Raw genomic sequence first — 13,204 nt, 5'->3', positions numbered from 1 at the left:
CAAGCATCACAGCCTTCACACCACTCCCACAAGCTATGTTCTTCTCGGGCCGCCAAGAATCATGACTTTGGCCCACTCATCAACGCCAGTTCGTCTCTTGACAATGGCTATTTTGTCCTCCACTGATTCGCTTTTGGAAGATTGTCGATAATCTTTGATCTCACATTTACCAAAAAGCGTCATAGTGAAACATGGTCTTTTCTGATCTTAACCTATGAATGAATGGATGACAGCAAACAGACAGACTTAGGCTAAGATGATCAAATGGGATGCAAAGTGTTTCAATACCCTTATGTTGCTGTAACATAAAGGATGTCAATCTATAAAGAGTATGAAATGTAAGCAGTCAAGACATGATCAATGCATTTAAGATAAGCCAAATATCAAGTTAGTTTGTTTCTAACAACCTATTGGCAGAAATGAAATGCAATGAACAAAGGCAACTTAAGACAGTACTAATGCAGAATTAAACTATAGAACTAGTGCAATAAACTATGCTAAGCTAGAGAAAACTACTAACAGATGCAATTAAGAGCAAACTGGAATGAAACATAACATAAACAAGGAAATAAATTGGTGCTCGAGTATGCACTCGGTCGAGTTCATGGTCGAGCAGGTGGTCGAGTGATGCATAACAGAAGAACAAAAGCAAAACAAAGAACAAAGATGCAAAATAAACGATGACAAATGATCAAATATGAAAGCAGTAACAAATAATAAGCAAATAGATCCTAGAGATGGGAATAATGGGTTGATATCAAGCTTGGCTTATCTAGACTGTCTAACAAAACTCATAGAAGCTATCCATAGACAATGATCTCATAAACTTGTTAATCCACTCTCATGGCAATAACAATCAAGTTTAAACACTCCTAGACCTAGTTCTCACTAGCTAAGACATGGATAAACAGGCATTAAATCCCAGATTCATTTTTGTCAAAACCACCCTAGACAACTAATCTCTTAAGCTAGACACAATAATCTCCAGTATTAGTCTTATCCAACATCTTAAATATCTTTTCCATAATAAAAAACCTCAGATCTATTCTTAACTTCTCAGAACAAGAATAGCTTAGAGAACATCTAATCTAGAAGGGATCTATAACAATCAAGGCTTAAAAAGTGCTAGAACAACCAAACTCTCAATCAACCTAACCCATCCCCAAGGATCTAGTTACTATTCAGATCTACAAATCATGATGAAGAACACAAACCCAGAAAATGATAAAACAAGCATGATCAGATAGATAAGAGAGAGATGAACAATTTAATACAAAGAAGTGAAAGCAAATTGTCAACAGATCCAAAGTTATCAAGATTACAAACTTTGGTGGCTAAAAACCCTAGAAAAAATAAGAGGATGCAATAAAGTAAAAATAGGCTAAAAATGGCAAAAACTAGGTTATGAGGTGTCTGTCTGCGGCCACAAGTGGCAGTACACATATATATATAGAAAAGAGGGAGAAACCATATTTTGCTAGAGGACAAAACAGAAAGTCGGCTGCAAGTGCTCGACCATGTGCTCGGTCGAGTGCATGGTCGAGTGGTTGGTCCGTTAGGTAGCTCCAGTCTTCGATCTGGGATGTTATCTATTCAGTAAAACAGGGATAACTCTTGAAGGACACCTCTGATTGACCTGAAACCACCGCCATTGGAAAAGTAACCCGATTTCCTAAAACTTATACGAAGTATGCTGAAACTGAATCGCAACTGAAAATCTTCATTCGGATCGATGAGCTCGTTATGAATCCGACCGAGTGCTCGACCATGTTCATGGTCGAGTGGTGTGGTCGAGTGCTTTCTTATACGTTCTTGATGCTTCTAGTCCTCTTGGTTAGCTCCAGAAATAACACCAAGTCCTTCCTTAGATTTTAGATCTCCATAACACCTAATAATACTTCCAATGTACAAATGTATGCAATGCATGCTTATAAACATCCTAAATGCATATTTGGATAGAAATGGTTATAGGACCTAAGGAATTACTTCTATATGATGCAAAACATGACTAAACAAGACCTAAAATATGTTAAAATTCGATTCTTTTTCACCGTAGTTTACTGTTGTTATGGAGAACAAACATAATCGCAATCCTGGCGTTAGAGTCGTTGGAAGAAGAGTTTATGATTCCAAAAATGGCAAATCCTGTCACCAGGTGTGAGACTTAGTTTTGTTTGGTTAGATAATAACGTTTTTTTTTTTTTTCTTGATTTAAACTGTTGGTTCATTTGTTTGTTTGTAGTGTCGACAGAAGACTATGGACTTCGTCGCACCGTGCAAGGTCAGGAGGATGAATAACAAGCTATGCCCCAATAAGTTTTGTTACAAATGCTTATCAAACAGGTTCGTTTTTTTTGTTTTCATTGATTTTTTTTCCAGAGACAATTATGGTTTCTTAATTATAATGTGTGTTATTCATGATTTGAACCATAGGTATGGTGAGAATGCAGAAGAAGTAGCAAAGTTGGACGACTGGGTATGTCCTCAATGTAGAGGCATATGCATCTGCAGCGTGTGCATGTAATTATACATGTCTTTGAAATTAATATATTAGAGCTTTATCAATGAAATAAAATGGTTTGTGTGGATTTTACAGGACAAGCCGAGGGCTAAACCCCACTGGGATTTTGGTACATAAGGCTAGAGCTTGTGGGTTGGCTTCAGTCGTTGAGCTTCTTGAAGTTGAAGGGCCTGATAAGTTTGCTTATCAGAGGAAGCCAAAACTGGTAACTAAAATACAAATCCTGTTTTTAATGATCTTTAGCTTTTGTCTTTAATTATACTTACTTGATTAACATGGTTTAATTATGTAGATTGCTGCTTCCATTGAAGGTAGTAGTAGCAATAGTGAATCTGTTCCAGGGACAGAAGTGGAAACATTAGGTGAGACAATAAGTTTAGAATTGTGTTTTGTTAATTTTCTAATATAAAAGAAGAGGCCAATGATTTAAGGTTTATGAAACAGATGTTCCCAAGGAGGAGAAGAAAGCGGTGGGCAAGAGGAGGAGAGCCAAATCCAGTGACAAACTTAAAGAGGAGATTCAGTTTGAGGCTCCAGTAGTTCCTCAGGGTACAAGCTTGACTTGTGTATCAGGCATTGATATACCCACTGAAGAAGCTGGAAATGTATTCCAGTTTTTCAAGTTTTGCACAGCCTTTGGAAACGTATGATATATAATTACTCTCTTTAGCAACGTATGGTCTCTAATGATTTACTCTTAGTCTGATTCGCTTTTAACTTTTGTGATAGGCTCTTTCTTTGAAGGAAGGACAAGCTGAAACTGTTGTCCGTGAGCTTTTTGTATGTGGGTGTAACACAAGGAGAACCCAATACTGCCCTATTATCCAGATGATGATCCAGTTGTTGGATTTAATATCACATCATAGAGAGATGTATGAGTCTATATAAATGTATACACATGTTTGTTTTCTTGCTCATGTTTGTGATGCATTTGCATTTTATATTACAGGTCCTTGACTCTAAGTGCAACTGACAGCAGTTGGTTCACTGCTATCGGAGAGATCCTATCGCAGTCAGAAGTTTTGAGTGATGAGTTCCCTCCTGAAACTTTTGTAGCGGGTGTTACTGAGTACGAGAAGATGGATGCATCGAGAAGGCTCAAGCTTCTAAATTTCTTATGTGATGAATCACTTGGCACAAAGTATGTGAATCTTTGTATGCCAATATCAAATTTTCTTGTAGTTTATGCTTTATTTTGAGATACCTCATGTGTGTAATTTTCTCAGGGTAATGAGAGATTACATAAAAAGCGAAATTGAGGAGTGTGAAGACCAGAAAAAAGAAGCTAAAGAAAAGTTTGCAGCAGCAAAGGAAAAGGTATTTTCTAAAATCTGTAATATATATATCAATCTCTTTGTTGTGCTAAAGCTCGTTTTGTCTTTATAGGAGAAGAAGCTCAAACAGAAGATGCAAGAGGATGTTGCCAAAGCCATTATGGAGAAAAATGGAGCTCCATTGTCCATTGAGGAACATAACGTAATCATGTCTCAAATAAGAGCCGCTAAAGAAGCTCATGACGAGATGATGGAAGCAAAAGGCATGACATCTCAACGTAAGTCTAAATCCTTAGACTCAATATGTTTTATATATTGTTGTCTTATATGTTTGTTGTCTGTAACGTGACAAATTCTATTTACAGAGACGCGTATATGTGATGCATATAGAACTAAACCAATTATATTGTATGATAATGGTCTTGTTCTTTGGAAACTCAAGTGCTATGAAGAAGAACCAAAATTTTTGCTTCAAGGTTTGAAATTTTGCTTAACGTTTTTTTTTATGTTTTGATATGCAAATGTGTTTAGTAATTTAATCTCAATCTTATTAATTAATATGCAGATCTAGGGACATTTGATGATTTATGTCCACATGAAAGATGGTTAGCTTATAAGCCTGAACAGAAATCAGAGATAGAGAGATATATCTCTTACAAGAGGTATATCTATCGTTGAGATTGTTGATTTTGTGATGTAGCCAATTTTGTGATAAAAGATGTGAGAATTGACCTCTGGTGGATAATGAGTAGCTGTTTTGTGAACTCGTTTTGAGTAATTTGTTTTTTTGGAACATTATAAGAGTGATCAAATATATGGTTCTCTTGTATTTCTCTTCACAGGCCAAGCAAAAGCAGAAAGGAGTCAAACATGTAACGCTGCCTTCTGTGCACGGGTACAATAGTAAGTGGATTGTCATAGACTATGGTTCGTGTTTGTATCTTCAAGTGTTGGTTTCTTTTTTAATGTTTCTGTGGAGTTTTGTTGGCTGTAATTCTCTGAATACCGTGTAGGAAAGTTTCTAGTCCATGCACTTGATGGAGATTGTATTATGAAGTATGTCTTTTATTTTAAATTGTTATGCCTCCTTAATGCTACTATAATTTGGTAAGAGGATATGTGAAGGACTGTCTCTTGAGTAGTTAACTGTACTGATTTGAACCTAGCCAGTTATTAGATATCATCTCCGTCATATGTGACTCTCTTGCTATCATAGAATCTACTTTAGGATTGATTTTACATATATATCTTCAGATCTCTATAGAAAGTTCTTTACTATGGGTTATTATTCTATTTTGTTTATCTGCTCATGACAAAACAATAACGCTTAGGTTTATTGTTTTTATTGATTCCAATGAAAAAACAAATGAGTAGTTAGTTTATAACGCCTAGGCTTATTGTCTTTATTGATGATAATGAGACCCCTTTTTTTTTTGGTTGTAGGATCTCCAAAACGCGCAGCTAAAGTGAGTTCTTGATCCTGTTCGATGGGCATACAATCTTCTTGAGTCTATTGGGTTTTAAAATCCTAGACGGGTTGAGAAATAGGATCTTAAGCCTATTGTGAATTTCTTATTCCTGTTTTTTTTGGTCATCTATCTATTTTTTTTCCTTTTGTAATATGGAAAAGGAACAATTTGTCTCTCCTAATCAAAAAAGGAAAACGAATTAAGCCCTCTCTATATATATAACAATAATTGGAAACAGTACTCTTGAATTTTATCAACAACAACAACATGGTATCATCCTCTCTGTTCTCGTCTTCTTCGTCTATAAGGAAATCTAGAAAAACAAGAATTTGCCTCGATTCTTTACCGGAAGATCTTCTTGTGGAGATTTCGTCATGTATCGCAGCTTCTTCCTTGTCAGAGGTTCGTAATCTCAGATTAGTTTCAAAACCGTTTCGACGTATTTGCGATGATGGATATGTTCTCCGCAGACTTTCGCTCCAAGAAACCCCTCTGTTCCCATGGCATCGCGACCATGAAACGTTCTCCAATTTTTTCAAAAGATGTCGCAAGAATGGAAACCCCGAAGCTTTGTATCGCAAAGGATTCATCTACTACTTTCTACAGAACCGTGATCAAAAAGGACTCAAATATTTAGCTAAAGCTGCAGAAAAAGGACACAAAGAGGCAAAATATGTCTATGGGTTGATTCTGATCTGTCTTGGAGGCCAAACAAAACAAAAGGGTTTTAAGATCTTGTCTTCTGTTACAAAGCCGTTGTTGTCAACTACGATAGATGAGCTGATGGAACTTCGATACAAGATTGAAAAGATTAGAGACAGCGAATGGGATCGTGCCAACCCGGTGATGGAACAACTCAAAACAGTCTACGTTCGAGAGAAGTGCAAATGCGATGGTAAAACCATGATGTTCTTAGCAAGGAACTGTGATTGGCATCCATACAATGAGGACAGTAACGACATCAAGACTTCTTCTGCTTGTGAGTTTTGTCTCTGGCACCATGAAGTTGAACTTTTCTGTCGGAGGATTTAGTGATCAATCAATTATGTATTAAATAGTGGTTTTGGTTTTACTCTGTGCTAGAATTATGGAGAGAGTTGTGGATAACTTCTATAAGTGCTTCAATTTTTTCTTGTTCTTTCTTTTTTGGTTATGTTTTTTTTTTTGTAGAAATTGTTGGAGCATATATATTTCGTAAGTTCTTTGCATTAAAAACATCAAATTTTCAATACAATTACTGATTGACTTCTATGAAACTCGGCTAAGTTGATTTAAATTCAGTGCTAGCCAAAGGACACTCGGTTTGGAACGTATGCTTCTTTGGGAATATGTAATCGTGGCTCTGATATGATCTTCTTATTCGCTTAGCTCTCGAAAAATGTCTCCGCTTATTGACATGAAAGTGACAAAGGAGAGGTTTCTAAAAGAGATGTTCACTAATCAGCACGATGCAGAGATTTAATTAAAAGATAATCAACTTGATAAGCTTTGGAAACTTCTTGGCCCCGCCAGCCTTTGTGTGAAAACTAATCACGTGCATCGGATCTAATCCATATTTCCATTATTAATAAACATGTATTTACTCTATTTGTGTTAATTAACAGAAAATTTTGGATATCTATCTATCATTTTGGTACAGTTAAAAAATTTGAACATTAACAAAACTCGAACTCTTCCGAATAACAATCGGTAATAAAATATATATTTTATGTATCAGATATTTGAATCCCAAAATTCAAGATAGATTATGGAGATATTGATTTATAAAAATTAAAACATTTCTATTTTTTCGTTCAAATTTACAAATTTTAATGTTTTTGAGGCCCATTAAAAGTTAAATCAGAAGCTATTACGGTGGAAAATTCTAGCATTAAAAAAAACCCTTAATCAGAAGCTCATTACAGTTTGATTTTGCCAATGTCATCGTCACCGGTGAAGGAGAGGAAGACAAAGACGTCCCCTTCACTCCCTCCGACGCCTCAATCGACTCAACTTCCCGATGATTTGCTAATAAGTATCTTGGCACGCGTGTCGAGACTGGACTACACGATTCTCTCTCTCTTCTTCAAGAGATTACGACCTCTCCTTGCTTCACCTGAGCTTTATGAGACTCGTTCAGTTTTAGGCCGCACCGAGACTTGTCTCTACGTGTGCTTAAACCCTTTTGACGCTAACCCTCGCTGGTTCACTCTCTCCTGAAAACCTAATTCAGGACTTGTATTCAGCCCCGTCTCAGTAAATTTTTTGTCCCTAGGCATATAGGTTTTTTGGACCCTTTTCAACATAAAATTTTTTTTTTGGACTCCATCTACTTAAGGCTTTTTCAAAAAAAAAAATTGGTCCCCTGGCCACCCACCCCTCTCGCCATGAGTATGAGCTGGGCCTGCTTGTATTGGCTGCAGTCCCAGTTCCCAATGATCCTCTTGCACACGCATTGGGTCTCGTCGTGGTTGGTTCTGATATTTATAACATTGGCGGATCCATCTCTAAAGACTACTCCTCTACCATCTCTTAAGATTAATCCTTTACTCCTCTACCATCACAGGTAGCACGAAGCTCCAAGCTGATATAGCAAATGAGGTATTAAAGTGCACAATGGGACACATGTTTATGGATAAGAGAGTGACGAGCGCGTGGAGAAGAAATAATAAAGCTGGCAATATGCAGGTGACAGAAGTTGCAGGTTGTCAACATCAAGAAACGGTAACGGGAATAATCGGTTGACACTGTTAATGTGGTGGCAGTATAAGAGCAGTGTTAGCTCATCGTTTATCTTTTACGCATATTCAGAGTTGTAAAAGTTTTTAAGGTCTTTCTAGTACTTTCCCCCTCATCGTCTTGCTGGAGTATCTCTTTCGAGGCTCTTGTAGGTGAGAAGATGAATCTGCGTTCCTAGAGAATGTTGTTTCATTATATCGTTTATCTCAATAAATCAACTCTGTATTTCCTCTGTTTCCTCTATTTTTATTGTTGTGAGTGTGGTTTGATTAAACGTTATCATTGGTATCAGAGCGAAGTCGAACCTCGAACAATGGTGGTGGAGACGAGATCACAGCTAAACTGGCAATGTAGTGACCCTCACCAAGGGGTAAATTGCAAAATGAAAACCCAAGGCCAAAAGACCAAGAAAGGAAGCCAACGAGGAGATTAGAAGAATTGTTGAAGACAAGTCCGAGAAATTATGAGTGAATTGAGAAATGGCCGAGTTGACCACGACGTACTGTCCGAGTCGTCCGAAGGACCGAGAGTTGTCCGGGTAATGATCGAGAGGATCGGGAGAAGCTTGAAAGGATCAAGAGAATGGTCCGAGAAAGACTGAGGTGTATCCGAGAGTTGCCGGAGGGATCGTCGATAGCTGTCCGAGGAAGCTGTCCGAGGACTGCGGATGGTTGTCCGAGACTACCGAGAGTTGTCGAGAGTTGTCCAGACCGAGACCGAGTATTGCAGAGAGGAACGTCCGAGCGTTGCCGAAAAGTGCCGAGAGGACCGTCCGAGAGCGTACCGCAGAATCGCGACATGGATACTTTGGGACGAGCGTGTGGGCGCGTAAACGCTTCTTTCTTTGGATTGACCAATAGGATTTCATGCAAATTAGTGGGAGACAAAGGAGATGGAGTGGACCAATGAAATTTCATGCAAGTGAAGGAGGAATATTCTTTGGAATCTTGTGGTTTAAAATGGAATATTCTTTGGAAGAAAAAGAAGTGGGAGACATAATCATTTTGTCTTCTCAAAGCTGGCCAATGGAGTTTCATGCAAAGGAGAATGTGAGACAAAGGAAAGGAGTGGAGAGTAAGTGGCCAAGTGTTGTGCGTTTTCCCTAAGTGTTTTGTGGCCAAGGAGAAAGGGAAGCACTTGCTCGCCATGCATTGGCCATTGTTGCCGCCCAAAGCACTCACACTTCACTATAAATAGAGGACTTAGGTCCTTAGAAGCCATTTTTGTTTCTCTTGCTAAGTTAGAGAATTGGGTTATGGTTGCACAGTCGTTTCCGAACCAACTCTGAGTCCGTGTACACTGAATTCGAGAAATTTATTATAGCCGATTTGCCGTTTTAGAATAAATGCAACAAATGCAGGGCCAATGTGCAGCCAATTCAAGAAATTGGTTAAGAACCACATTGTCATTTAAAAGCCAGTATAAAGTCAATGTGTAACCAATTCAAGAAATTGGTTAGGAACCACATTGTCATTTAAAAGCCAATATAGAGTCAATATGTAACCAGTTCAAGAAATTGGTTAGGGACCACATTGTCATTTTGAAGCCAAAGCTGACTCAACATGAAGCCAATTCACGAAATTGGGTAGGAGCCACATTGTCTATTTAAAGCCAACGCGCGTATAGCCAATTCAAGAATTGGGTTATGGTTGCACAGTCGTTTCCGAACCAACTCTGAGTCAGTGTACACTGAATTCGAGAAATTGATTATAGCCGATTTGCCGTTTTAGAATAAATGCAACAAATGCAGGGCCAATGTGCAGCCAATTCAAGAAATTGGTTAAGGCCAAATTGGCGTTTTAGAGCCAATCCGGAGTTCAGGTGCGGCCAATTCAATAAAGTGGATATGGCCAAATGTTAACTTAAATCAACACTAAGTCAACCGTGTATCCGATTCAAAGAATTGGAGCCAATGCAAAGTGAAGTTGTGGCCAATTCAGGTAACTTTGGTTACAGTAACTTTATCGTTTTAGAGCCGATGTGAAGCCAATTCACCAAATTGGCTAAGGCTAAACCGACAAATTGCAGCCAATGCAGAACTAATGTGTAACCAATTCTAGAAATTGGTTATGGCAGCATATTGGTTTGAGAGCCAATATGGGATCAGTGTGTAGCCAATTCAAGAAATTGATTACGATAACTATATCGTTTTAGAGCCAATGCGAAGCCAATTCATTAAATTGGCTATGACAAAATTGTCAATATAAAGCCAATGCGCAATCGATTCGATAAACCGGTGATGACAAACAATGTCATAGGTCTTGCCATGGGATAAACATCGTTCCAAAGCTACAAAACTACAAAACTACAAGATCACGATGTGGATCACAACATCATTAGTGGAAGGCAGTGAATTAATCAAGTGAAAGAAAACGACTACATCTAAAGGTATGTCATGACTTATACAAATATTTAGCTTTTATATTTATGGTTTATTAAAATGATACCATTTGTCTATACTACTCTCTAAATTCTTACTAAGAAAATAGAGAGTGGGGGGCAAACTGTTGGGCATAATTTTAATCATATAAATTATAATGGATAAATTCTATTATATTTATGATATATTCTATAAAGAATAGAGAATTATGCATTCTCTAGAACATTGAGTCAATACCGGCTGTAACGGTAAACATTGAGTCAATACCGGCCGTAACGGTAAGCATCAAGCCAATACGGGCCGTAACGACAAGCATCAAGCCGATACGGGCCAACACAATAATTAACAAGCCAATACGGGCTGTAACGACAAACAACGAGTCAATATGGGCTGTAACTGACTTTGAGACCGACTCTGATTTGCTACGACATTATCGAGAGAATATTTGACTTAATCTTGTAGAGAGAATATTCGGAACGACCTTATCTCATGAAGAGGCGGTTACTCAAACCCAAATCCCATGAGGATTAGGGTAAAGGGACTTCCCTATAAATAGGGAGCGATTTCGACATGATAGGGAAGGAAATCGAAGCCAAAACAAGAGACCAAAAACACAGCCACACGACTCAATTCCAAAGCATTGCTAGGGTTCCTAAATTGACACGTTGTGCCTTAAACTTTTGTATTTGAGCTCGATACTTTGATCAATAAAAACGACTATTCAACATCTATTTCTTGTTTCCGTAGTTTCTAAACGAATCGATTATTTTTGCCCAAACATTCCCTATTCTTAATTTGCGGTTTCGATTTGGAGTTTCCTAATATTGTTATAGTAGTGCATGGTTAGAGTTCTACGTGAAAGTGGATTCATTGGCATAGACGTACTCTTCTCCCTTTGACAGCTAACTGGCAAACTCATCATTCCAAGAGGGTTCTGTTCCGGTTTAGCAGATTTGTTTTCTTAAACCCAATACATCTGCTAAAGGAAAAAAAAAGAACGAGCAGGTTCATTGACAAGTTAAGGAGATTGTTGATGTTTTTGTGTATATTAGTGAGAAAGTTTTAGTGAATTGATGAGGATGATATTAAAAACAAAAAATAGCCAAAGATCATGGGAAACAGAGTGTAAGATGTTCATATCTAATATGATTTACAAACATGAAACTGGATAAACTAAATATCGTCGAACTTGAAGACTGTAGAAGCCTGATTCTAGCTTCGCTCAACAGGAAAGTTATATGGCCATGCAGGGGTCGACATTTGCATCCAAATTTAATGGTTAATCATTTAGTCAATCCGATTACCAGGGAGTGACATTTAACTATTCTCCAAGAGTTTATAAATTTGCAGGATATTCAGATTATTCGGAATATGGCTATCAACAAATATTTCAAGCCAAATCGTTTGATTTATCATTATTCAAAGTCTGGAAAATATTCGGTGAAATCGGGTTATGTGTTGGCTAGGGTGATGGCGGTAGAGGTAGAATATGGCCCAACATGTACGGTTTTAAGAGCCCAAGCATGGAAGCTCCATGTTTCACCAAAAAATAATAATTTCTTTTGGCAAATTGCATCGGCACTCTTGGATTAGCTAATTGTGGTGTCCAGTGTGATATCAAGTGTAAAAAATGTGACTCGGCATATAAGACAATTAACCATGCTCTTTTTGAGTGTCCTCACTCGTGACAAATTTGGGGTTTATCTCTGATTCAGATTTCTTCAGGGAGTGTTCTGTATGTGTCTGTGTACTCAAATCTTGATTTTCTCTATTGGAGAGGATCATCTCACTCAGGCGATCATGATTCCTTTCTTCAGTTACCTTGGATATTATGGTCAATTTGGAAGGATATGAATAAAAAGTTTTTCAAAATACGCAGCTCGCGCATATGAGGTAATTAATCAAGCTGTAAGCGACAAAATGTTATTAGAGAATGCGCAATTTCAATCAGTGGTAGTGATGTGAACCGAGGTCGCGGTTGCAGTACGGGCAGAGAGGTCGCTCTCGGGCCGTTCGGACTGTGAGAGGTTTTCCTCGGACAAGGCTTGGTGATTCGACCCTAGGGACGAAACAAACGAGGGACACCGAAGATGAAGGAAGACAAACGAGTGGATTGAGAGATCGAGCTTTTGGCCGCGATCAGGTCGAAAGGATGCGATACGGACGGATCGGATGCGGAACGGCTAGCGAGTGGTTTCAATGCAAAGCGATGGTGGACGCGAGTGGAAACGAGTTGAGGGAGGCGACGGTGGAACGAGTGACGACACGAGAGTAATGGCTCTCCTCTCGATACAGCCAAGCTAACGACAACGAACCCGGTTCGAGTCGTTAGGGTTCTATCGCTAGAGTAATCCCGGATTGTTCTATTAGAAGGAGTGAGACAAGGTCAAAGAATCTCTCTTTGAGAAATGTATTTATTTTATTCAAGTCTGAAGGCTACAAATGTTTTAAGAGAGGGTTTAAATAGCTAGGTTAAGAGAAGGCTTAAGGACACGCGGACTCGCAATGGTCCGCACACTTGTCCTTTGACGTGTTCTCTTTGAAATAGAACACGTCGCTCTCTTTGACAATTTCGCACACTTGTCCTTTGACGTGTTCTCTTCGAAATAGAACACGTCGCTCTCTTTGACAATCAAACTTAACCACAAACACTCTCAACGTTCAAAAGAAGATTCTAGAGTTCAAATTAAAACGCACAGCATACGTAAAAATAGAAAACCATCTTTGGCCTTGGCGCGGGAAACGACTTGGCTTCGGACGTTGTGCATTGAAGCTCCTCTCGTCGTTAAAATCTCCTCCAGTAAACCACTTGGGAAAAACCCGGAGTGAGGAAAAAGAGTAC

The 13,204-nt window shown here is 38.4% G+C and overlaps 2 protein-coding genes across 2 annotated transcripts; both read left to right on the top strand.

Annotated features, from left to right (window-relative positions):
* Window positions 1–2,068: 2,068 nt before the first annotated feature.
* Window positions 2,069–4,526, top strand: LOC104773892. The gene is made up of 13 exons (XM_010498561.1): window positions 2,069–2,155; window positions 2,243–2,343; window positions 2,434–2,520; window positions 2,597–2,726; window positions 2,814–2,883; window positions 2,966–3,165; window positions 3,251–3,393; window positions 3,471–3,662; window positions 3,748–3,838; window positions 3,908–4,073; window positions 4,161–4,271; window positions 4,361–4,457; window positions 4,514–4,526. Exons 1-13 carry the CDS (start codon window positions 2,069–2,071, stop codon window positions 4,524–4,526), a joined length of 1,488 nt encoding a protein of 495 aa, XP_010496863.1.
* An 84-nt stretch (window positions 4,527–4,610) lies between these two features.
* On the top strand, window positions 4,611–6,296 carry LOC104773891 (putative F-box protein At1g67623). Its single transcript, XM_010498558.1, has 4 exons — window positions 4,611–4,722; window positions 4,809–4,851; window positions 4,962–4,990; window positions 5,650–6,296. Exons 1-4 carry the CDS (start codon window positions 4,611–4,613, stop codon window positions 6,294–6,296), a joined length of 831 nt encoding a protein of 276 aa, XP_010496860.1.
* The last annotated feature ends 6,908 nt before the right edge of the window (window positions 6,297–13,204 follow it).

Source organism: Camelina sativa, unplaced genomic scaffold (genome assembly GCF_000633955.1).
Source record: "Camelina sativa cultivar DH55 unplaced genomic scaffold, Cs unpScaffold00724, whole genome shotgun sequence".
Taxonomy (NCBI): Eukaryota; Viridiplantae; Streptophyta; class Magnoliopsida; order Brassicales; family Brassicaceae; genus Camelina; species Camelina sativa.
The sequence above is the reverse complement of the archived record's forward strand: the minus strand, read 5'-3'. Positions and strand labels throughout refer to the sequence as shown.

What these genes read in the sequence shown, in the direction of transcription:
- LOC104773891 (XM_010498558.1), top strand. Translation starts at nt 4,611, where the DNA reads ATGGTTCTCTTGTATTTCTCTTCACAGGCCAAGCAAAAGCAGAAAGGA. An exon ending in GATGGAGATTGTATTATGAA is followed by an intron (nt 4,852 to 4,961) that starts GTATGTCTTTTA and finishes ATTTGAACCTAG; the next exon opens with CCAGTTATTAGATATCATCT. An exon ending in AGATATCATCTCCGTCATAT is followed by an intron (nt 4,991 to 5,649) that starts GTGACTCTCTTG and finishes CATGTATCGCAG; the next exon opens with CTTCTTCCTTGTCAGAGGTT.
- LOC104773892 (XM_010498561.1), top strand. Translation starts at nt 2,069, where the DNA reads ATGGAGAACAAACATAATCGCAATCCTGGCGTTAGAGTCGTTGGAAGA. An exon ending in ATATCACATCATAGAGAGAT is followed by an intron (nt 3,394 to 3,470) that starts GTATGAGTCTAT and finishes TTTATATTACAG; the next exon opens with GTCCTTGACTCTAAGTGCAA. An exon ending in AAAAGGCATGACATCTCAAC is followed by an intron (nt 4,074 to 4,160) that starts GTAAGTCTAAAT and finishes TTCTATTTACAG; the next exon opens with AGACGCGTATATGTGATGCA.